Here is a 22,935-nt window from a genome sequence, read left to right as displayed (position 1 = left end):
ATCAGATTCTGCTAAGTGTTAAAGCAGCACACTGTTATTTAAGGCCAATTCACATTCCCTAAATATTTTGTAAAGCAGGACACAAAGCAATGGGCTTGATAAATGTGATATCTGGATGTCATCCAGCACTAAATGTAAGACTAGAAGTCTGTCAGAGAAGGCATTAGAATAAACAAGTAATCTAGAAATAATATGACTCTCTGAGTTGATTGCACATATGAAAGGATATTCAAAAGCAATATTAGGGTGCTCAGAAACTCAGCAGACACCAGGAGAAGGCAGGCAGCTACAAGCATTCACAGAACCACAGAATTTTTAGGGGCAGAAGGGACCTGGGGAGGTTACCTAGTGTAATCCCCCTGTTAGAGCAGGTTTACCTGAAGCAGATTGCACAGCATCTCCTCCAGGTGGCTTTTGAATGTCTCCAGAGAAGGAGGCTTCACAACCTCTCTGGGCCGCCTTTTGCAGTGCTCTGTCACCCTCAAAGTAAAGATGTTTGTCTTCCTATTCAGATAGACCTCCTGTGTCTCTGTTGTTCCTTGCTCTGTCTCAACAGTCTGGCCCCATTCTTTTGACACCTGCCCTTAAGATATTTGTATGCATGGTATTTGTGTATTCCTGGCAGTCCTGAGACATCCAGTTACTCTTAAGAAGCCCTGTTGATGTTGGACAAGTCTGGGTTGTGGTTGGTTGGTTGGTTGGTTGGTTGGTTGGTTGGTTGGTTGGTTCCAAAAGGAATTTCTAGGAAGGATGCCTTTTCCCAGTCCTGTTGTTAGGAAATCCCGTCACTGCTGTGAGTCTGAAATATTCGAGGGGACCCAGTGCAGGCAGAGGTAACTCCCAGCCAAGCAGCTGATGGTCTTCCAAGAACCTGCTCAAGGAAAGCAGAGTTTGAAGTTGCTCAATAGCTTGTGAAATAGCTTGTCATAAGGGCTTAATGATTTCTGCAAAAGGTATTTCAAACAGTTTCACTCTTTAGTAATAATCCAGACAAGAAGTACATTTGTGGAGAAATGGTGTATGGCAAACTGAAGCTCACAAATGCCTGTGGTAACTGTTGCAGGCACTGCTGGGCATTAACCACAAAGAGCACTTGCTTGAATTCACGTAACATTTTTAATTCACAAATGAAAGGAGTAATTTTACATGCAGACATATTCATATTTAAGAAAATGTTTTATTTAAAATTACTGTTCTTGTGCCAGTTTTCGTCTGTGTTCAATTATGTCTTTAATCAGTTTTCCTTGTTCTTCTAGACTCTTTTAAAGTCTAGCATGATAATAGCACCACTGAAAAACACTTCCATAAAACAAAGCTATTCTTTTAATATTCTTCTCCCCTTTTTTCTCTCTCTGTTTTTCTTCTGAGAATAATGCACTGAAAAATTTTGCAAAGCTTGAAAAGACAAAACAGAACTTACAGATTTTAAGTCATGAGATTGAGATTGTTAACAGTATAGTTAAATATTTGCTTATGTCCTGTAAATTAATAAAACTGTTTTCATTATATCATTCAGCTCAAGAGCTGAAGAATTCAACAACCATTTGGATAATTTTTTTTATTTTGTGACAGATCATGTTTCAGTTCCACTTCAGTTAACCTTTGAAAAGAACAAGATTTTTTTTGCATCACATACTTACCCTTTCTATGACTGCGAAGAAGCAATGAATCTTATTGAAAATCAGCCGTGAGTATTTCAGCTTCTTAAATGTTTAGATCCTGTAGCTTGGTGTGTTAGGTAACTGGCACCTGAATTACTCAATCATTTCATAATTAAGCCTTTGGCACTCAAAATTTGCCAGTGTCCAAATCCTTTTTCTTACATTTTAATGGAGTTTAAAAATGGTTGAAGGGCACCTGGTGAACCAGCAATATAAAACATGGAATAGCAATATTCATGGCACATATAATTAAGGCCAGTTCATTGTGTTGCCATTTCTGGAGCTGCTAATGTGTTTGCAGGTGAGCAATGTGGACAATTGTGTGCCTGCTTGTTCCCTGTAATGATGATAGTTTGGTGTTTTGGATTGCAGTGCCTTCAGACAGGGCAGGTGCAGCCAGCCCAAAGCCTTTGTTCATCCCTATGTATGAAGGTTGATCAAAATCACCTCCAGTCCTCTCAGGCTTGATCTCAAAGTTTTTGCAAATGCTATGATTTTCTGATCCCTGCTCAAATATTTATTTAAGGGATAAAATAGCTTTTGGGGGTTCTTGAACTGTTCTTGTGAAGTTTTGATCTTAATATAGTAAGGACACTCTAACAGACTGATTTACCCTCTGTGAATATATATGGAATTTCGTTTACTTTTCTTGGTAGTGGGGGAAAAAAGCCTGACAATTTGTCATGACTACCATGTTATATTTGTAGATGCTATTCCTGTGCAAGCAATAGATGGAATTGCCAGTGGGACTGGAAGAGACATATCTGTGAAGAGTCCTCTTCAGTACAAGATGTGATTAAACAAAATATGGTAATGTTTAAAAATAACATTGTTAGGTTTTTTATTAGAACACTTCAATATTTTGTTTGCTGGATCTCTCATATCAGTTGGTTGAATTAGAGATTTGAAAATGATTCTAAAGTTAACTCCAGAAGTGTAAGGTGATTTTTTTTTTTAGTGACAGTGCGGGGGTGGGAATTTAAGGGTGTGATTGAGGCGGGGCAGTGAGACTGAATAACTCCTGAAAGGATATTTCTGCGCCTTTACTATTTTGCTTCAATGGGAGGAACGAGATTTCAAGGCAGGGAGAGATAATCACCCACAGCTTTGACATATGCTGCAGTCATTTTTAGCATGTCTAATTTGAAAGGGTGTAATCAAATCTGTCACTGTATTTTAAGCATGAAGTTCTTCAGAACAATCATTGTATTGTCCAAAGGCCATTGGAGCTTGTTGTGATAAGATTTTTTATTTGTAATAACATATAAAATGTATCTCTCCCCAGGAAGGAGAATGCCCACAGTTTCTAAACCTTGACCCTTCAATAATACCTATGGAGTACCAAACAACTGTGTATTTTGAGGGAAAACATCTAGATTATTATCAGGTAAGCAGATTAATTCAATGCTAGCTGTCATTTGAATGCCTCTTAAACTGCATCCACACCCCTAAACTAAAGCATTGGTTCATGTGCCTTGGAGATCCTGCTTGTAATTTAAAGAAAGAAAAGGGCTGCATTCAAGTTTGATAAAATATTGGTTACTGTGGTAGAATCATTGCCAAGAGAGAATCAGAGCTAATAATCCTAACTATTAAAATGGAGGGGGCATTTTAAAGAATGTAGACTGGACCTATTGAAACACTGGACAATTATTTTTCATGTAATGAAATGAGAGGGGCTGTAGGAATTGTGAATGTTTCACATATTTTTCTAATTAAATACTTGATGGGTTTTGTTGCTATTGTTCTAGAATGACATCACTCTGTGTGCTTAATTTTTTTTAAGTTTTCGCCTTCCAAACACAAAAATGCCCTCAGACATTAAATATTTCTTAGTTTGGATAACATCATCTTTCACTTTTTTGTGTGTGTGTGTGTGTGACCATCAAACCAGAAGATCAGGTATTTTCTCACCCATAGCAAAGGCTTCTCTTTCTTAGTACTTGCTTCCAGAAAATAAATTACGAAGTCTCTAAGTCAGTTAGACCCCAGGGTTTTAATTGTGTTATAGTCTAGACAATGCATAAAATGTTATTTGTTAGTAGGATGAAAATGAAGCTTTAAAACCATTTTTAGGTGATAGCTCAAGTATTGTTATCAGTTTCTATTCTTTGTTTCTGTGTTGTCTTTGTGTAAATGGGAATTGATGATAGATGCACCGGGGAGTGCATTGATTTCTTTTATTCCTGGCCATCTATCATGGGAAAGAAGGCTCTTCTTTTTGAGTTTTTTTTTTTCCTGTTTCAAATTGGAATGCTGTATAGCTTCTAAATTCCTTCTATCACCTTTGCTGCTCCTGTCAAGGGATGGAAAAGGGTCAAGAGGCCAGAAGTGTAGCAATATAAGAAGGGTATTCAGAGAAGTACAAAAAGCAACCAGTGAGCACCATGTAAAGACCATGATGTGTGTCACTACTATAGACATATATGAAAACTGTGCTATAAAAACATATGTTCAAAAATAAACATTTTTGTTTGAAGACCTTAAAATATATGCAGACAGTGAAATGCAAATTTGGTGAATTTGGTCTGTTCTCTGAGATGCCAGAACTGGTCCCTGGTAGGACATGTGGCTGTGTGCAACATGTGGCATACAACACCTCTCCTACACCCACAGCTAATTGAGAAGTATTCTGGAGATTATACTTTTATTTCTTTTGCTTAACATTGGCAAGCGATGTTTTTCTGCCCAAGAGGAAAATTGTTTCCTGCTCCCTTGTTATAATTGGAAGAGCCTTTTCTCTCTCTAGAGAAATTCAGGGCAGATGCATAATCTAGATGTGCTGAGTTTGACTTCTAGTGGACCCTTGTCCTCCAAGGAGAAATAGCAGCAGGGATGCAAAAACTATTTCATCTAGTTTATTATTCTATGAATAAGCACTTTAATCTTTCTGAACTACTAGTTACAAAAAGGGAATGGAGAAAAGGCTGCTGGGGTTTTTTAATTCTGTGAGATGTCAATTGCATTTAACAATGCAAAGACACATCCTGTGGATTGGATGCTTTGTCATGGGTAGCAATGTTTAACAGTTTGCCTACAGAATGTATTTATTTAGCTTGGAACTGGGAAGTCTTATGAGGAGTTCAAGTCTCTGTAGGAAGCCAAGGTGAATGCATAGTCCCAAAACTGGAAAGATGCTGGAGAGCAATGAATGTCAAATGATGTCAGAGTAATTTTTCTTGGGTGGGAGCAATATGAAAATGTTATCTCTGTCATGGGCTCAGCTCCATATATCCTGGTACAGAAGTGTGTTTTTAATCAAAACAGAATGCTTTTAGTGACAGGACTTCAACAAACACACGCAGTTACTACAGCTGTATACATAGCCCTTTAATACATGTGATAACAGACAAATAAGGCATGAAATAGTGGTAATCACAAAGGCACTCATGCCTGTGGGATTATAATATCTGAAGAAGAAACTTTGGTGATTGAAAGTTCATTTGAATGAGGGCATAACTTACACTTAGCCTTTGGTAAACATTTCATGGAAAACAGGGTGGCTCAGGAGAAGCCATGGATGGATATTTTGCAGGGATTGGCCCACAGCCCAAATGCTAAATAGCATTTGGCTTCTCATGTGGAACAATTTTGCCACAGGATATGCTGGGCATTACAGCATCTTTGAAGCTAGCAGTCATGCAGCTATGAGCATATTTAAGGTCTTTATTGGTTAGGATGTTGGTATATCCATTTTCCTCCTGTTTTCCTTGCCTAAATTCTTGCTTAGAAAAAGCAGAAAATTAATGTTGTGATGTCACTTCGAAATACCAGTTCTATTATCTTGATTTAATCTGTGTTTTACTTAGAGGGGTGTTGCACACCCAGCCTTGCCATGGGTGACTAAGTGTACTGTCCAACATTGTGTGTATAAGAATCTTCATCTCTAGGTGGAGATGAACATTAAAGGGCTTACTTGGTGAGTAGGAGAAGAAAATGGCTTTAAAAACTGCTGTTGCTGGACTATATCAAGAATTATTTCTATACTGGAAATACAGAAACTGCTATACTTCCATTGAGGGTGGAAGTATAAACTCACACGTTTTGTAAGCTCCTGTAAACTTGTGAATGCTTAAAGCACAAAGAATAAGTCTCCTCATGATAGCTTCCACTGGAGGGAAATAGCCTAGAAGAGGAGGAGCTGTTGACTGTTCTTCCCTTCCATCCTCTGAAAGAATTTCAGTAGGAAGGAGAGAGAAATCCAAGCTGTTGTCATTCTTGTGGGAGTAGCGCCATCCAGGACAGGCAGAGGGAGGGAAGTCGAGTGCTGATCAGTCATATTGCATGCAATTTCTGAGAGGCATTCTCCAGCTGAGTCCTTGAAAGATTGGCACAGTAGGAGAGACAGATGTACCAGCATCGAGATAACCTTATTAGCTTGCCAAAGATTTTCGTTAAAAGTAATTTCCCATTTGGATTTGTCTTTGTCATGTGTGTCTGATGTGTAACCTGCTTCCTAGTGCTTGCTACACATCTCTTGCCCCCAAACTACTGACTGTGAGCTCTGCTGCCTTCTGCTCAAGAGCCTGGTAAGCAGCTCCTGATTTCAGTGCACTCCAGGTATCAGCTGTCACACACACCACAGCTCTCCTCCTCTCCCAGAGCCTGCTGTTAAGCATGTGGGAAAGCCTTACACAGGAGCAGCAGAATTTGAATGCTTTTGAAAAACACATTATATTAAAATATGTGGGGCAAGGAAAACAAGACAGCATTCCTATAAAAAATAATTGTAAGGAGATGGTATGTAGATGTTTTCTTTAAGGCAGAATGGGCTGTTAATTTTCAGACAAGGCTTTTCAGAGCTAGGCTGTAGCTTATTTCCTAAATCTAGTTTCCTAGAAGGAAGAAGTAAAAGGTTTGTTTTCGTCTGTAAAATAACCACCCAGAGCCTCAAGTCTGTTTTAACCTTTGGTTAGTTGTCCAGATACACGTTGTCCTCCTAAGCCCCAAACCTTGGTGGGCTCCTGTTCACTGCCCAACCTGTCACAGTGAAGGTGCTGTAGGAAAGCTTTCCACTGCATTAATTAGATAAATCTGGTGTACCAGATTAATTAGATAAAACCTAGGTACCAGAAGGCACCTGTGTATCCGACACTGAAGAAGTAGCTACAAATAAAAAGGATAAGATGCTCATACACAAGACTTAGAAGATAGCAGGAGACAATGTACTTCTGGAGCAGAAAAGAGGAATCAAATAACCATTATGTTATCGCCAGGTGCACTCTAGACTCAGATGGCTCTGGTCAAAACCAGGGAATAGTTCTTTACATCCACAGTGAAGTTCTCAAGAAGCTCAGCAAGGCCACTGAGAAGGTCCTGCACCTGGATCAATGCAGAGTGGGGGTTGAATGGATTATAGCCTTGCAGAGAAGGACTTGAGAATGAAACATTAGATGCGAGCTGGCAATGTGCACTTGCAGCCCAAAAACCCAATAGTGTCCTGGGCTGCATCAAAAGAAGTGTGGCCAGCAGGTCAAGGGAGGTGATCTATCTTCCTCCAGTCCACTCTTCTGAAATTTCAGCTGAAGTATTGCATCCAGCTCTGGGGTTCCCAGTACAAGAAAGATGTGGATCTGTTGGAATGGGTCCAGAGAAGAGACATGGAAATGATCAGAGAGCAGGTGAGGGCTGGAGTTCATCTACTTTGAAGAAAAGCTGACAAAGTTGAGTTGATTCAGCCTGGAGGACACTCCTGAGAGACATTTTTGTGGACTTTCAATATATAAATAGGACTTATAAGAAAGATGGAGAGAGACATTTTTACCAGGGCCTGTAGGGTCAGAGAAAGGGGCAACATTTTTTAAAGTGAGAAAGGGTAGTTTTAGAGATATAAGGAAGAAATCTTTTGCAATGGCAATGGTGAGAGAGTGGAACAGGTTGCCCAAGAAACTTTTATGTACCCCATCCCTAGAAATATTCAAAGCCAGGTTGTATGGGGCTTCAAACAACCTGGTCTAGGGAATGGTGTCCCTGCCTATGTCAGGATTGTTGGACTAGATGGTCTTTGAATGTCCCTTCCAACCCAAACCATTTTGTGATTCTCTAAAGGTGAAGGTTGGCTTGTCCCCAACTGAGTTGTGATTTTGTATTAGTGTATGAAAATATCCTTGCTACTCACTTCTTTCTAATACCCTTCTTGCAAAGCTGTTTGAATGTCTGTCCTATGGGCAGGAGATTCACCCAGCACAGAAACAATGCCATGGGATGAGGTTTTTAGCCAGCCAAGTTCTTTGACTGAATCACAGAGCAGCCAAGCTGAGAGTTTTGTCAGTGCAGTGAAAGTCAATATGTGCTACAGACTTAAGACAGGAATCAATAGATTTAGGATCTGGGAGAGAGGGGATGATGTCTAGGAGGTAGTAATACCCTTAAATTAGTGCTGCCATTGAAGACTGTCCTGTGAAAATACAGCTGGAGTCACAGAAAGGCAGGAGAAAGGCAGGAAGAGCTGAGAGATGTTCATTCCAGTTTCCCATGCAACTCTTGCATTGATGCTCTGCCCAGAATCCCTACAGAGAAAACCTTTAAGGGCAGAACTCACACAGCTCTGTTAATAACACATCTGATGTGTGAAGCCATCCAGTATTCACATCTCTCAGCTTTTTCTTATTGCTCCCTAAAACAGAGTGCTATATATGAGCTTGCTTTCCTTGAACTTCTTGGTGTGCCTACCATGAATGAATGTTGGAGGAGTGCAGCAAAGTCACAGATTGCTCTGGCTCAGCTTCTCTCTAGCATTGCTTTAGAAGATGACTGTAACCAGTTAGTCTTCTCCATTTGGATTTGATTACTTCCAGTGCTGAACAGGATATTGCCTGGTGATATTTTACTATGCTTGGTGATTCTATACAAATTCTAAACTGAAATTTTCTCATCCTCAGGGTAAAAAATTTGTGGTTGGAAACAGCCAATTTGAATTTGAAGCTTCTGTTGATGAGTCAGATGAAGGAAAATTTTCATTCGTGAGTAAAGAGGTAAATGTGAAAATGCTATTTGCCTACCAAATATGCTCAGCTCTTCTAAACTGTAGCCACAAGTGTCCAGAATTACACAGGTAATATGTATTTCCCTCAGAAAAGAAAGTCACCTCTGATGGAGATTCTCCTTTGGCAGTAGTAGTCAAAGGCTACCATTTTGGCTCAGAGCTCCTGAAGTCTCCCCTCAAAGCCCTCAATCTTTCTCCCTGATTTCTCTACCTGTGTAACCCATGGAGTTATTGAACTGTCTCTGGAGGAATTTGAGACCACTACTGTTTTATTCTTTATTTTTTATACAATCTAGTGAAATAATTGATGATAAAATGCAAGAATTTCGGTGCTCTCCCTCTCCACATTCCACTTCACTATCTTTCCCATTTTGTATCTGTAAAAATGGGAATGGTAAGAATGGTGACAATATGCTGTTGCTTGGCTACCTAGTAGTTATGCTTCTTTCACTCTCGCTTTTTTACTGCAAAAGGAAATAATATTTTAAAAATGGTCTATTTTCTAAGCTCCAAGTTTGACTCACAAATGTTATGCTGACTTTATATCTTACAAGCTCACTAACTAGTTTTGAGAATTAATGAGCATTTCTGCATCATCTGTGCCTAGCACAAAGCATTTGCTTTATCAAGCGTCTGTATTTTTATTTGTTCTTCTTGTTTCCCAACAATTGTCATTGCTGCTCTTTCAGCATGAGCAGAAGCTCATGTCTTGGAGCATGTGAACCTTGTGATTTGGCTGTAAAATGAGGAGGCTGCACTGTAAAAGATGCAAGAGATTTCCCCTCCATGTGGTGCGAGTCTGCTGTGCCCACAGAAGTAATGGGGCCAGATGGTGTGGGAAGGGAGAACTCAGCAGGGTCAGCAGCTATACTTACTGCCTCTGAACAGCACTTTTGCTGCTTTGATACTTATAACCAAATGTAAATTAAATTAATGAAAAGAGAGTACTCGGATATTGCCGTCCCTTGGTACTTGAAAATTCTGATTGTGAAGGATTAGGTTCATTAAAACATTTTTCTATAAATGTATCTGCCCAAGATACATTTATAAAAAAGGCCATAAGGCTTGGGAGAGTTTCTAAAATCCTTCACAGGTCTGATTATTGAGAATCATAGAAAATGTATGAAATTAACCTTGTCAAATGAAGGTATAAATATCTCTATTATGTCATCTTTTCTAGTTTTCCTATAGTGCAAATGAGACCCTACAACTTAATTTATCCATAAAAACAGATAAGGTCAAGATTGACAGCAAACTGATGGGTAAGTGTGAAATATGGGATTAAAGGGAGATTAATTACTGTAAGCAGAAATCAATTCCTTCATAATTTGGAGTCTTGTTAATAAGAATGTTTGTAGGTTTTACTGGTTTGGGTGAGACAATTAAATCTGACAGATCGAAATTTATTAATGTTAAACTAATGCATTAAACATCTGAGTTGTCAGCAAGTTTTCCAGGGACACCAACCAAGGTGTGTGGTGCAGTGACATGCTGGAGAGAAGGGATGGCATCCAGAGGGACTTTGATGGGCACTAGGGCTGGGCCTGTGCAAACCTCGTGAGGGTCAGCAAGGCCAAGTGCAGGGTCCTGCCCATGGGCTGGGGAAATCCCAAACACAAATACAAGCTGGAACACGAAGGGACTGAGAGCAGTCCTACAGGGTGTGACAAGGTGGAACCAGCAATGTGTGGGTGCAGCCCAGAAAGCCCAGTCATGTCCTGGGCTGGATCAGGGGCAGCGTGGCCAGCAGGGTGAGGGAGGGGATTCTCTCCCTCTGCTCCACTCTCAGACACCTGCAGTGCTGCACCCAGCTCTGGGGCTGCCACGTGAGAAGGACATCATGGACCTCTTGGAATGAGTACAGAGCAGGAATGGCCACAAAGATGATCAGAGAGCTGGAGCACCTCTCCTATGGGGAAAGGCTGAGAGAGTTGGGGTTGTTCAGCCTGGAGAAGAGAAGGCTGCAGGGAGACCTTATTGCAACTTTTCAGTACTTAAAGGTCGCTTATAAAAAGGACGACAAACTTTTTTGCAGGGACTGTTGCAATAGAAGAAGGGATAATGGTTTTACACTGAAAGAGGGTAGATTGAGACTAGATATAAGGAAGGAGGCTGGTGAACAGTGGCACAGGTTGCTATGATGGTTTCAGCTGGGGTAGAGTCAGTTTTCTTCACAGTGGCTGATACAGGGCTATGTTGTGGATACCAGAGAGATGGTAGATGCCCCATACCTGGAAACATCGAGGTTCAGGCTGGATGGGCCTCTGTGTAGAATCACAGAACCACAGAATTAGAGTATCCTGAGCTGTAAGGGACCCACAAGGATCATCAAGCGCAACTGCTGGCTGTACACAGGACAATCTCAAAAATCACTCAATCTAGCTGAAGATGTCCCTGCTCATTGCAGAGATTTGGACTAGGTGACCTTTAAATGTCTCTTCCAACCCAAAGTGTTCTGATTTTATGATTCTATAATTTTCAAGATTGCTTTTGCTATGAAGTGCAATCCTAATAGCAAAGCTTCCCAGTTCATACTTAAGTATGAAAATTAAACACTTAAGCATTTTGATTTTTTTCTTTCAATGATCTTTGCCTTTCCTCAATGAACTTTCCTCGTCAAGCAGCAGAAAGAGGATTCTTGTCACAGCCACTCATATGGACTTTACCTGAAATCTCATTTCCTAACTTGTCTCAGTTCAGGCAGGTTCTGCAGTCCCTATGTTAGCTGGCAATCAAGAAAACACAGAAACATTCAGTGTGTTTTCAGCTCATTACTCTATTAATTTATTTCTATTAAAAATAAATTAAAAATTATAGCACAAAGACTTGATCTCTGAAATAAAAATCTCTTTATTAATATAAATTTCATTTCTTTTGAACATACAATAATGAAGCAATGAAGCCTAGTCCTGAGGTAAGAAAACTCCTTTAAAATCAATGGAGCAGTATCTAGGACCCAGCTTACATGTCTTTGGACTGACATTTAAGGCAGAATATTGCAAAACCCATGAGGCAAGCCTCTTATGTACTTGCATGATGGGACAGCATCAGGAAAATACTAGTACCCCAAGTAATTTCCTCTGCAGAATAAATCTTCAGACCATTTTTCCAACTGTACAATATTTAAATTTATTCTCTTTCATATTGGCAGCATGAACTGTGTTTTAGAAGATTTTCCTTATGGTTCTGTGTGCAGTGTTAAAAGACTAAAAGAGGACCTGGCATGAATTTTATAGGGAGGTCATATTACAATCTCAGACTGTCTTAATTTCCATTCCAGAGGCTGTCATGCTTAAAACTGCAGAATTTTGACTAAATATTCCCAACATCTTTTTTCCAAGTCAGGAAAAAGCATTAAAACAAAACAAAACATAAAAAGAAGCTAAATTGTTAAAGAAATGTTATCATTCAAATTGAAATATAGAACACTTCCAAGAGGGGACTTGAAAAATTATCAACAGATGTCTCTTTTTAGTATAAAAGGGATTTTTTAAAATCCAAATTCTTTCTGACTTTCAGACTCCCTTGCCATATGAAATCCAGTGTGTAATGTGTTTTTATGCATCTTGAAAAGAATTGGCTTTGGGTATATGGCTGCTGCTGAGAAGCACCTTTGAACCTGCCAGTGAAAGAACCCTTTCTTTGTATGACACTTAGTGAATACTAAGTTATGATAGCATTTTTACATCTCCAGCCATCAGGGGTTCTGAACAGTGTGAAATCCAATATATCCCTTTTATCCTTTGTCCTTTTATCGATGATATCACAGCTGGTATCTCAAGGTGATGGATAAGAGTCTGAATCTAATGAGTAGCTTGCTGTTGGTACAAATAATGAGCTGATCAGTGAACAAGGGGAGCAGTTAATGCTTTGAGGCCGGGGCTTTCTCCATTGCATTTCAGCAACTGGATGTGAGGGACATCAAGACTTTGCAGTGCTGACATTGTTTGCTGAGGGGTGGAATATGAATCCCTGTCCAGCCAGTGAAGGATAATGAAGTAATTCAGTAAACAAATTCCCATGCTGTACCTGGTGGCCATGTGGCTGTCTAGGTGGGAAATCTGAAGTCTGGGAAGCCAAGGGGAAAATTTGCTCAACAATATTTCCTGTTCAAGTGCCTGTGCAGTAGCAATCTTTCAGAGTGCTGGAATAAGAAAGCAATCTGGTTCCTATAAAAGCGATTCCCAGTGAGGAAACTTGTCCTTGCCTCTGTCCACAAAGCAAACAGCATACATGGGCTGTCAGCCTGGTGCTTTTCCTCAGCACTATATCCACAAAACAACATAAAGAGTGGGTAACTGACCCACAAACTGCAGGAAATATGACTTGGTTTATGTTTGTTCCTCAGTGCCTTCCATATTGATGTGCTCAGTTTGTGAAGCAAATGATGCTACTCCTGCCTTGTGCTCATCAATTCCTTGGAAGTTCAAGATAGAGATTGAATCAAATGGATGCTCTTTCTCATTAATTCATTTTTACAAAGTCCCTTAGTTTTGCATGCACCTCTAGTGTTTCTTCAGCTGATTTTGTGCTTGTAAAGATACTTGAAATCAAGTGGATGTGCTGACTATAGATAAGAAAGGGTTAAAATCAGACTGCATCATTGCATTAACTCTTCCTTGTAGGGGAAAGAAAAAAGCCTGTTTATTATCTTAAAGACTAGCTGTGAATCTTAATGCTGAGGGGTTTAAACATACAGCATTTAGAGAAAAAGTGCCTGTATGGGATAACATGTTCTCCTGCAAGTGGCAGAGGTTAGCCAAGACTTGGGCATCTGCAATATTGTTCATGCCTAGCGGGAGAATAAGGCCACTGATGAAAAAATAATGGAAAACTAGCATTCTCATTTTACTTTTCATTTCACTAGAAATCTGACATGGTAGTCTCTTGGAATTAGATTTCAAGAGCTACTGCTGCTGCTGCTGTTATCTAGGAAGATGGCAAGTGTATTGAAATGCTACTCACTGGAGGGTGATTTTGCCAGTGTCCTTTGTAAAGCCCTGCTCCTCTGAGAGTAAAAGCTCGTTTTAAATAGATGTGTTTAATGGCCTTTACTGTATGCATCCCAAAAGGATTTACTTTTGTCCACATCTGTTTACTTTCCTTTATTTCCTGCATCTTTAAGTATGAACCTCTTTTGAAAAGAATCCAGTGTCACTAGGGCTACTGTTTCTTGGGACTTAATGAAGGGAAGGGGAAGGGGAAGATGTTGAGAGTCTGTCTTGTATACCCCATTCCCATCTGCAATCACATTTAACTCTTGAAAGAGCACAGGAGGAAGCCTAAAAAGCTTTCTGCTGTTCTGGTAAGTTAAGCTGATTTACAAGACTCAAAAAGTGGCAGAGCCTGAGTGGCAGAGGGTGAGAGGCTGTGTGGCCAGAAATACAGAGCAGCCAAGAGTGGAGAGAACCAGGGGAAAAACGAGCAGAAAAGCAGACAGCAAGATGTTTTCCTCTTTGCAATAATCATCCCACCTGTCCAGGGAGGCACAGCACTCCCATGCTGGGTAATCTGGGCAACTTGCTCACTTTCCCTAGAGAAACATGTTGTATCTTTTCGGTCTGTTTTCTTCTGGGCTAGTTCTCAAGTGCATCTCCATATGGTTTTTTTGTAAGCCCAGGCTCTCCTTATGGTGGTTGAACGACTAAGATATGTCTCAAGGCTTTGCATCTATTTGGGAAAATTAGTTTGATTCAGTGACTGTGCATCATGCTAGAGATTGATGAGGGCCAAAACAAGCTTAGTGTCTGGTACAGTTGGCCTCTGCTTCATCAGTAAGAGAGATACAACTATCAGATTTGATTTCTTGGCTCAGAAAAGATAGAACTAAACCCCCCTACAAAAGGAACAAGGTGTACATCAGGATGACAGTTCAAGACAAAAGGGAAAACAAAAGCAAGAAAATAGAGAAGAATGAAGAAACACAGAGGTATCAACTTGAACAAAGGTTAACATTTTATTAAGTGTTAACTTTCTATTTGGTTCAGGCATGAGTGATGATTATGGAAAGTCCCAAATGTCCTGGAAACAGCCTACAAAGGCAGCTCTCTTCCTTCAATCCTGCAACTGGCAGAGGTCCCATGCCCACTGATGTCCACCCCTACTGACATCCATGCGGAGTCTATACCTTCCATATCTGACTTGGGATGCTCCAAGGACCTGATTTTTGAATTAATCTTTAAACAATTGTATGTGTTATTGAGGTTGGTCAAAGTAAGGACTTTGTACTTGAATGTTTTGACAGTGCTTGAGTGACAAAAATATATTTTCAGGCCAGTCATACTCTGCACATGGATAAATGTCAGGTTTTTCCATAGAGAAAAAATAAAATTTTCTCTCAGCATCATTCAGGGGTTAAGAACAGACCGTACATATTACTCCTGTGACTCCACTGAACTTTATACAGAGGGTTACTTTTCCTTCCCAAGGGACACTGAATATCGTTGGAACAGAGAGAAACATCTAAATATGTTTGCTGTTCATCTTTCAGTGACTCTGTACAACTGCTCCTACGGACGAAGCGACTGCAGCCTGTGCCTTGCTGCCCCACCTGAGTACAGGTGTGTGTGGTGTGAGGAGGATGGCAAGCCCAGCAAGTGCCTCTATGAAAAGCTCTGTCGCGCTGCCCCCACCGACACGTGTCCTCCTCCAGAAATCACTGGTGTAAGATTGCTTTTTTCTCTCCCTACCAGCATAATATTTTTCAGGAGAAAGCAGCCGAGTGAGCTCATACTGAAGGGCAGGTTTTTTTCCTTAAGGAAGCCTCTGAAATAGCTGAAAGGAAATAATGTCAGTAGTGATGTGTGAGAGAGATTTGTAAGGACTCAAAATAAGAGACTGAATGGATTCTTTGAGCCTCCTTGTTTTTCAAGCCTTGTCCTCGCTGTATCAGAAGCCAGGGTAGCAGTGCATGCTCAAAACATGGCATTTGAATCTTGAATTCTTAGCATGGATTTTTTTCTCTCATAAAGTCCTTTCTACCTGAAATGAGTCTGTAAGAGCGGTTCACTGTTCCTGGAACTACAAGTACATAACAGGTCCTTTTACAGGCTTCAAAATAGTATTTAATAAGGGAGCAGATTTTTTCTGTGTCACGAAGTGTTTTCCAGGTGTCAGTGATATTTTTCAGTCCACACCAGCATCAAATCCAAGGCTGTAGGAACTGAATGTCAGAAGTCAGAGAGGCCAAATGTGCACCTGACTTACTCTGCACTTGGAGCATTCACTCAGGGTCAGGGAAGGTTGTTATCCACTTTGGTGGGTCAGCAGGCAAAGAAAGTCATTAATCCATGTCCTTTCCAGAAACAAGCCTATGCTGCTTATATGGGCATAATTGTTGAGAAAAGAGTGATACATGCTTCCACTGGGCAAATCTAAATTGCTGCAGCAGTGGTATCAGTACTTAGAAACTCAGACACACTGTTTGATGAGAACACATCCCAAGCTGTCACAAAATGTGGTAACTGTGTGACACAGGCTGAGAGTTGTAGCAGGGATGTTTCACTCAGTAGGAACTGTGTCTGAAACCTGTGGCTCAAAGTGGCAGAGACACTGCATCCCTGGAGACTGTGCAGTCAGAGGTGCAATGTGCCTGCTGGCAGACCTGCAGAACACTGAGGAAGGTTGGCCATGAGGGTACATCTGAGAAGAAACAGCTGTTAAACAGTTGAAGTCTGCCAAGGAAGGTAAATACTCTAGCAGCTTGACAGAATGTGTGGAGAAGAATACTTATGTAGTATCTGTGCCCAGGTAAACATGATTTGAGAAAAAAGGAAAAGGAAAATCTTTTTAAAAAAGTGTTTTCACCTGGGATACTGTTTCTACATTATGGTGGACAAAAAAATGATGCTAAAATATTTTTGATTTTCAGACCTTACATTAGCTTTAAATATGAACATAACATTTGGAAAGAGCTAGACAGACAGTTGAGTAATGTTTCAGCTGGTTCGTGTATGGGTTGGGTGCAGATGGAGAGCCAGTGGCCAGGCAGCCAGCAGAGGCAGCCTCATCGCTGTGCTCAGCTTGCCTAGACCTGAGGGACTGATTTTGATGGAGCAGGCATTGAAGTGCAACCTCACTCTTCTCGATGGCAAACTTGCAGCCCTCCAAAGCTGAAGACCTGAAAATGTCTTACTGAAGGTGCTCCAAGCATTGTGTAGGAAAGCAGGTTAACCTCCCAGCAAATATTCTTAACTGAAGTGTCTGTCAGGGCTCCACTGCAACTGCATGATCTTCTGTCCTCATTTTATTTGCAAATTACTTGTTTAGCATCAGCCCATGCTGCAGCACCCTACCATGAGATGCACTAAGGGAAAACAAGAGACTGGAGGAACTTTTGAAAACACGATGTGGGGCAACACTGCATGTTAGGAAAATGCACTGCTCTGCTGTGAACCTAAAGGGATAAAATCACAACAACAAAATGCTGGAAAAGCTCTGTGGAAGGATTGTGAGAAGAGTGTAATGAATTTGCTTTTCACAATCACAGTACTTCAGTGGAGGAAGCAAACTTAAAATAGAATAAACACCAGGCAAGAATTTTGTACATAACAGTCTGCCACAGGAGACATGAAATCTTCAGCTGTTGAATGCTAGTTCTGAGCTAACAGATGATTAATTAACATTAAAAAGTTGCATAGCTTGTTTTTTGTTTGTCCTACAAGAAACATCTGCATTTCAAATGTTGGTAAGTCAAAGTAGCTTTAAATAATATAGAAGAGTAACATAGTCACTGCAGTATTTAATTTTGCTTTTTTTTTCCCCCTGTCCCTTATGCAAACAGATTGAGCCAAAAACTGGACCACTAAGTGGTGGAATTCTTTTGACCATAATGGGATCTAATTTGGGAATAAAGGCAGAAGATGTAAAAAATATAACAGTGGCAGACAAGGAATGTCTTTTTAAAGAGGAGTTCTACTCTGTTTCCACAAGGTAATTGATGGATGCTTTTCACAAGATTTTAGAAGAAAAAAGGAACCTCTGTGCATTTTCAAGAAAAGATGATCTTCTTGTGGTTACAAAAGGTTACCATTTGAAAAAATAACTATTGCTATGATATACATGCAATATTTCATAGTAACATGTCTGACTCTTTATTGTTATAGATTGTAATACAGCAACAAATTTACAATGGTGTACTACCATCCTGCTCCTGATTGAAGTTTTTTCCTTACTTGATTGAAAAGCTTTCATAAACTACTGCTGCACATATATCAAGACTATTTGTTTTTAAATTAAAGGCATTCTACATGTGCATCTAGTCATTAAAACTTTGCTACATCTGAACTACAGTGAAGGCAAGCATACAAGATTTATGGGAAAGTAGGGAAAACAAGAGGAAGCTTAAATCTGCTTAGTCCAGCCACAGAGTTTCTTGCCTGGGGACAGGGAGGGAGCCCAGAGCTTAGGTTTAGCTGTAGATGACTAAGTTTCATCTCAAAGCCAACAAGTCCATGGATGTTGAATTGCCTAAGCAGGTTGGTAGATGTTTTGTGGATTACTTGTCGCACTCTTAAGCAGTGCCAAAAATTAAAACAGAATGCCTAAATTCTTCTAGGTAGGTATCTATGTGTTTACTACAGATTATATCAAGCTTCTAATTTCAAGAGGGAAATACCCTTTTTATATTAGGTGATGGAAAGCATAGCAGGAGTGTTCAGTAGCAATATTAAGAGTAATGATGGATTTTTCTTTCATTCTCCTGAAAGCTGCAATTGAAACCTTGGCTTTCTTTTGCTTCCTATGATTTAAATTGTAACACAGTAACTTTTTGCTATTTCTGTGGCATGTTTTGAAAGTGACTTTGAAGATACCTAAGTGATTTTTTTTTTAGATTTTGAAAAATATTTAACTTTAGTCAATGCATGGATCAGGCATTTAGAAGCTTCCCAGGCCTCTAGGACTGAAGAAGGTAAAGAATAGCTGTTTCTTTCTCACTGCTTCCCAATTTTATTGCCATCACTCCCGCATTTACATGTACTTCCAACCAGTCATCTTTCCCCACTCCCTATTTTCAGTGTTTGCAAAAGCTACATTAAATTGCGACATAGCCTTACAAGAATTTCCCCATCCTCTTGGCTTTTTCTAAAGCTTTTTGATATTTTTAAATACATGGAAAGGAGCCAAAACTGAGATGACTGGTTCCTTGTATCATAGCAACATTACTGGTTTCCTAAGTTCTGGCAATGTAGTAATGGGTGAGAACAAACGCAACTTGCATCATGTCATTTATCAACAAATTAGTGGGTTTTGAAGGATGTTCCTGGCTAGGGAAGCTTAAAAAGAGAAGTTGTCAAAATCTTCAAATAGCTATCTTTAATTTTCTGTATTTATCTCCCTCTGGGTTTTTTTTTTTTTTTTTTTTTTATTACTATTACCTTCTTTTTATAAAATTAAATTTGAAAAATAAATAAAAGTGCCTTGTCTGGCTCCCCTATCCTCCTTTAGTTAAAAGCTAGTCTTTTTAGGAGACAGTGGCTCCCATGCACAGCAAGATTTAAGACATTTAAGGGTGCTTTCTGGCTCTGTAGTGATTTAATTGTTGGCCTTGGAGAAGTCATTCTTTGTAGTTTTCCATTAGAAGTGTGGGGGAAGGGAGGCAATGCCAGCGCTGGGAAGGGAGGGAACTTTTCCAATTAAAATCCCTGCTACGATGTTTCCCCCACAGCCCCTGGCCCCGGCCCCCGACTGCTTTCCCCAGCCTGACATATGGTAAAAATTCCTCCAAAGGCACCATTTCCTGTTTCTGCCTGACATGAAGATACAACTTCCAAGAATACAGTAGAGAGATGATGAGGAACAGGCTCAGGCAGCCGTACACATGCCAGGACATGCAGGAATTCCGAGAATTTTGTCCATTTGCCAGTACCCAGGAAAAAAAGTCTGGAGTGATCTGCAGAGGGACTTGACAATCCTTTTATTATAAGTCCTGATTTAAGTACATTATACCCAGTAATTTGGAGTCATTGAGGGGTTTTTTGCTACTTCAGGTTTTTTTAAGAAGTCGTGCACTGCTTAAAGAAGAATAGCAATAATCCTGGAGGGAGAGAGACAGAAATGAGCAGTGATCATAGGGTGTGGCCTATATGAAACTGAGCAGGCTATGAGCACTATATACCTCCTTATCTAACTGTATTATCAGCTCTCCATTAAGCATTTGTCCCAGTTTTCAAGTGTGTCAAATCCTTATTGCCCTTTCATGCTATCATTCTGTGGTTTACCTGTTTGAAATAATAATTTAAACATCCTAGCTATCACTCAGCAGCAGTGTTAGTTCTAAGGCAGCATTCTCTTGGCCAGTGCTCCTTGACCTCTGATTTTGCATGTGTTTTCTGTGAATTTATTTTCAGAGAACAGTAATTCTGAAGGGATTTTGATCATAGGTGTGAAAAGGTTTGAAGCTGAAAGGTAGCAAGATGCACAAAAAAATTATCAGCAGTTAAAACACACAAAATTAAAAGATAGCTGATGGTCTGATGTTTGCCTCAAGGAGGTGGGGGCTCTTTTGTGGGGTTGGGTTTTTTTAACATCACAAAGTCCACAGTACATCTTGTGTCAGGTTCAACTGACTTATGGGGCTGAATTTGAGTCTTCTGGGAAGGCACTTCTACTAACAGACTGCTGAAGTGGCTGTGTGCAGTGCTCAGGTTTCAGTTTTATCAACCCTTGGATAGACAAGCAATTCCTGGGTGATTTTGCTGGGAATCTGAGGCAGCACTGGATTACACAGTATAGGATAAAGCAAAGTTGGTGCTTCTGCTGGCAGTGTGTGTGGTAGCTCACATACATTGCCCTGGCATTGCAGCTGTCACTTCTAACAGATAAGCTTACATTCTTTCTTTTTAGGATTGTGTGTCAAGTTGGATCCATGAAGGAACCACAGCAAGGTCAAATTGAAGTTAACATCAATGGAAAATTAGGTAGATCACCAAGTGAAGTGTTGTTTACATACCAGGTAAGTGCATTTTTTTTCAGAGATCTGTTTTATACTTTGTGTATGACATAAGTTAAAGTTAAGCACAGAATTGTTTGTTTTTGTTGTACTGTTTCATCAATAGCACTGCCATTGAAAAATATTAGAAAACACTTAATTCCAGCATTTATATATTCAAAAGGTGAACAAAAAATCAATTCTGATCAATAGATTAAGAGTCTCAAAATGGGATTATGTCATTTTCCATCTAAGTTAAAAAGATGTGGTAAAAAAGCAATTGGAATAAACTTATTCACTAGTGACATAATATCTCTGAAGTATCACTATTAAATAAAAAAGTCAGCTCTGCAAAAAATTAGGTATTCTCTAGATACATGGTGCACTATTTTAATCATGGTATTTAGTCTAGGCAATTTTCTTAATTAGAAGAATGGATGCAGAGCAGCTGAAGAATAAGTAATGAAGGTACATTAATTTCTTTAATAATTTATTTCATTCAAAAGTATGACATGCAGAGCCACAGACAGTGTGATGTGTGTTCATATTACTTATGTGCCTTGTTTTCAGTGTGACTATGAAAGAAAATTTCATTTCTGTGTTAATTGCTTTGCTCTGAATGTGGCCCTAGCTTATAGCTGGTCTAGCCTGTCGTTTTAGCAGCACGTAGCTTTATCTGTAGCTATGAGGTCTTCAAATTTTATAAGATCATGTGATAGTTGAGAGGTTTAAATAATATCAGTCCCCATAATGATACTTAAAATTACACCTATAAAACTATAAAACATAACTTGTGTGCTAGGCTTTTATCTTCTCCCTTATTTAAACTTCTGTCTCATTAATTCTTGATGTCTTGTGAGAAGTAAAGGAAAGAATTCAGCAGTGGAATAAGTCGAGAAAGACATTTAACTGAGAAGAGGATATTCTTGTTTTCACAAAACAGGCTAGAAGTGGGGTTTCTGTAATTTCCAAGCAAATACCTCCTCTCTCTGGTGACACTGCTGCAAAAAACAACTACCCTTGTTGCTTGAATATGTCATGTGTTCCTTTGTGGAAATGTAGGATATGATCTTAACCAGAGAACAATGATATAATCTCCCATGTGTATGTTTGTGGTCTCTAGGACAGAGACTATGACAGTAAGACCTACATGAGGTTTTGACATGAATCTGTTGGGTGTGTTCTGCACCAGTTCTCCTATCCTTCTGTGCATAAAGATCTTCCCATGACTTTCATGGAAAACGTGAAGTTATTATGGAGTGGGTTGAAACCTGAACCACGTAGGCTTTGGAACCTTTGGACTTGTTTTGGTGTGATTCCCTCCCCAGCACATCTGAAAGGGACATAAGGAGCCATTGCTTTTGACCACTTCAGGGAAAGATTCTTAATTGCCTGTCAGTGAGGTGCTGGGAGAAGTGGCTGAGCACAAGCATTACTGAGGTGGATGTCTTCCTGCAAGTCCAAGACTCTCTGTGTGTCAGTCTCTGCCTGCATTGAGACCACTGGAAAATCAGACACCTAAGCCAACTGCTGATAAAGAGCATTTTTATTTACTGCAAGACTCTTTCCATGTGGACCCTTTTTACAATATGGAAAGCAATGACAAATAATACAATTCACACGTTAAAATTGATGATATTGATTTCTAGTTTCATTTCCCTTAATTCCACAAGAAAATGAAGCCAACTTTGCACTGTAGGATTGAAGTCAGTATGGGGTGTCACACTGATGTGCACCTCTACAAGTGTGGCACAAATGCTTTGGCATGAGAACAGACAATCAGAGCAGACAGTTGCATCAGTTAATGTTGGCTTAAAAGCTGCAGTCTTGTTTCAGTGCTTTTTTCAGACTTCTTTCAGCAGACATGCAAAATCTATGCTTTGTGTAAAACCTCTTCTACTCAGTATATACGAAGGAAAGAAAATAATCTTATTTCCAAAAACCCTTCTAAAATAAATTTTCTCTCATGTATTTCCCTGTTTCTTTGGCACATGGGATGGATACCCTTCTGCTGGTCACTATTATTGTTTTTACTGTGAGCTCTGACCACTTGAAGCAGAATAGTTTCATCTTTAACAGTGACTGTTCTAAATGCAGTGTGTGGCATGACAGGGCTGAAGCGCACAAGGAGCCACTGGAGATGCTCATCCTGGTGTGTCTGTGTGTACCAGAGGTATCACCATATACCCCACTGCCTCAGCCTCGTACATGTGATTAGTATCTGCCACCAAAAGCACTTATCAAGTAAATTGGGTATTGTCGCAGACATTTCTCCACAGAAATCCTTTCTTTCGGATTTCTGTGTCTTCAGGAGGCCAGAGGCCTCCGAAGACAAGGTAAACAATTATTATCAGCTGCTG

General features: G+C 39.8%; 1 protein-coding gene across 5 annotated transcripts in view; it reads left to right on the top strand.

Moving 5' to 3' along the window:
- Positions 1–22,935, top strand: part of PLXNB2 (plexin B2) — a 251,608-nt gene that overhangs the window by 186,266 nt on the left and 42,407 nt on the right. For all 5 annotated transcript variants that reach the window (XM_059471795.1, XM_059471796.1, XM_059471794.1 and 2 more), the window contains 8 exons: positions 1,573–1,687; positions 2,369–2,471; positions 2,947–3,048; positions 8,543–8,635; positions 9,827–9,908; positions 15,137–15,309; positions 17,429–17,577; positions 20,491–20,599. In XM_059471795.1, coding sequence (XP_059327778.1) covers positions 1,573–1,687; positions 2,369–2,471; positions 2,947–3,048; positions 8,543–8,635; positions 9,827–9,908; positions 15,137–15,309; positions 17,429–17,577; positions 20,491–20,599 — 926 coding nt within the window. The remainder of the gene's footprint in view (positions 1–1,572; positions 1,688–2,368; positions 2,472–2,946; positions 3,049–8,542; positions 8,636–9,826; positions 9,909–15,136; positions 15,310–17,428; positions 17,578–20,490; positions 20,600–22,935) is intronic.

Source organism: Ammospiza nelsoni, chromosome 5 (assembly GCF_027579445.1).
Source record: "Ammospiza nelsoni isolate bAmmNel1 chromosome 5, bAmmNel1.pri, whole genome shotgun sequence".
NCBI lineage: Eukaryota > Metazoa > Chordata > Aves > Passeriformes > Passerellidae > Ammospiza > Ammospiza nelsoni.
This window is presented reverse-complemented; position numbering and strand designations above follow the sequence as displayed.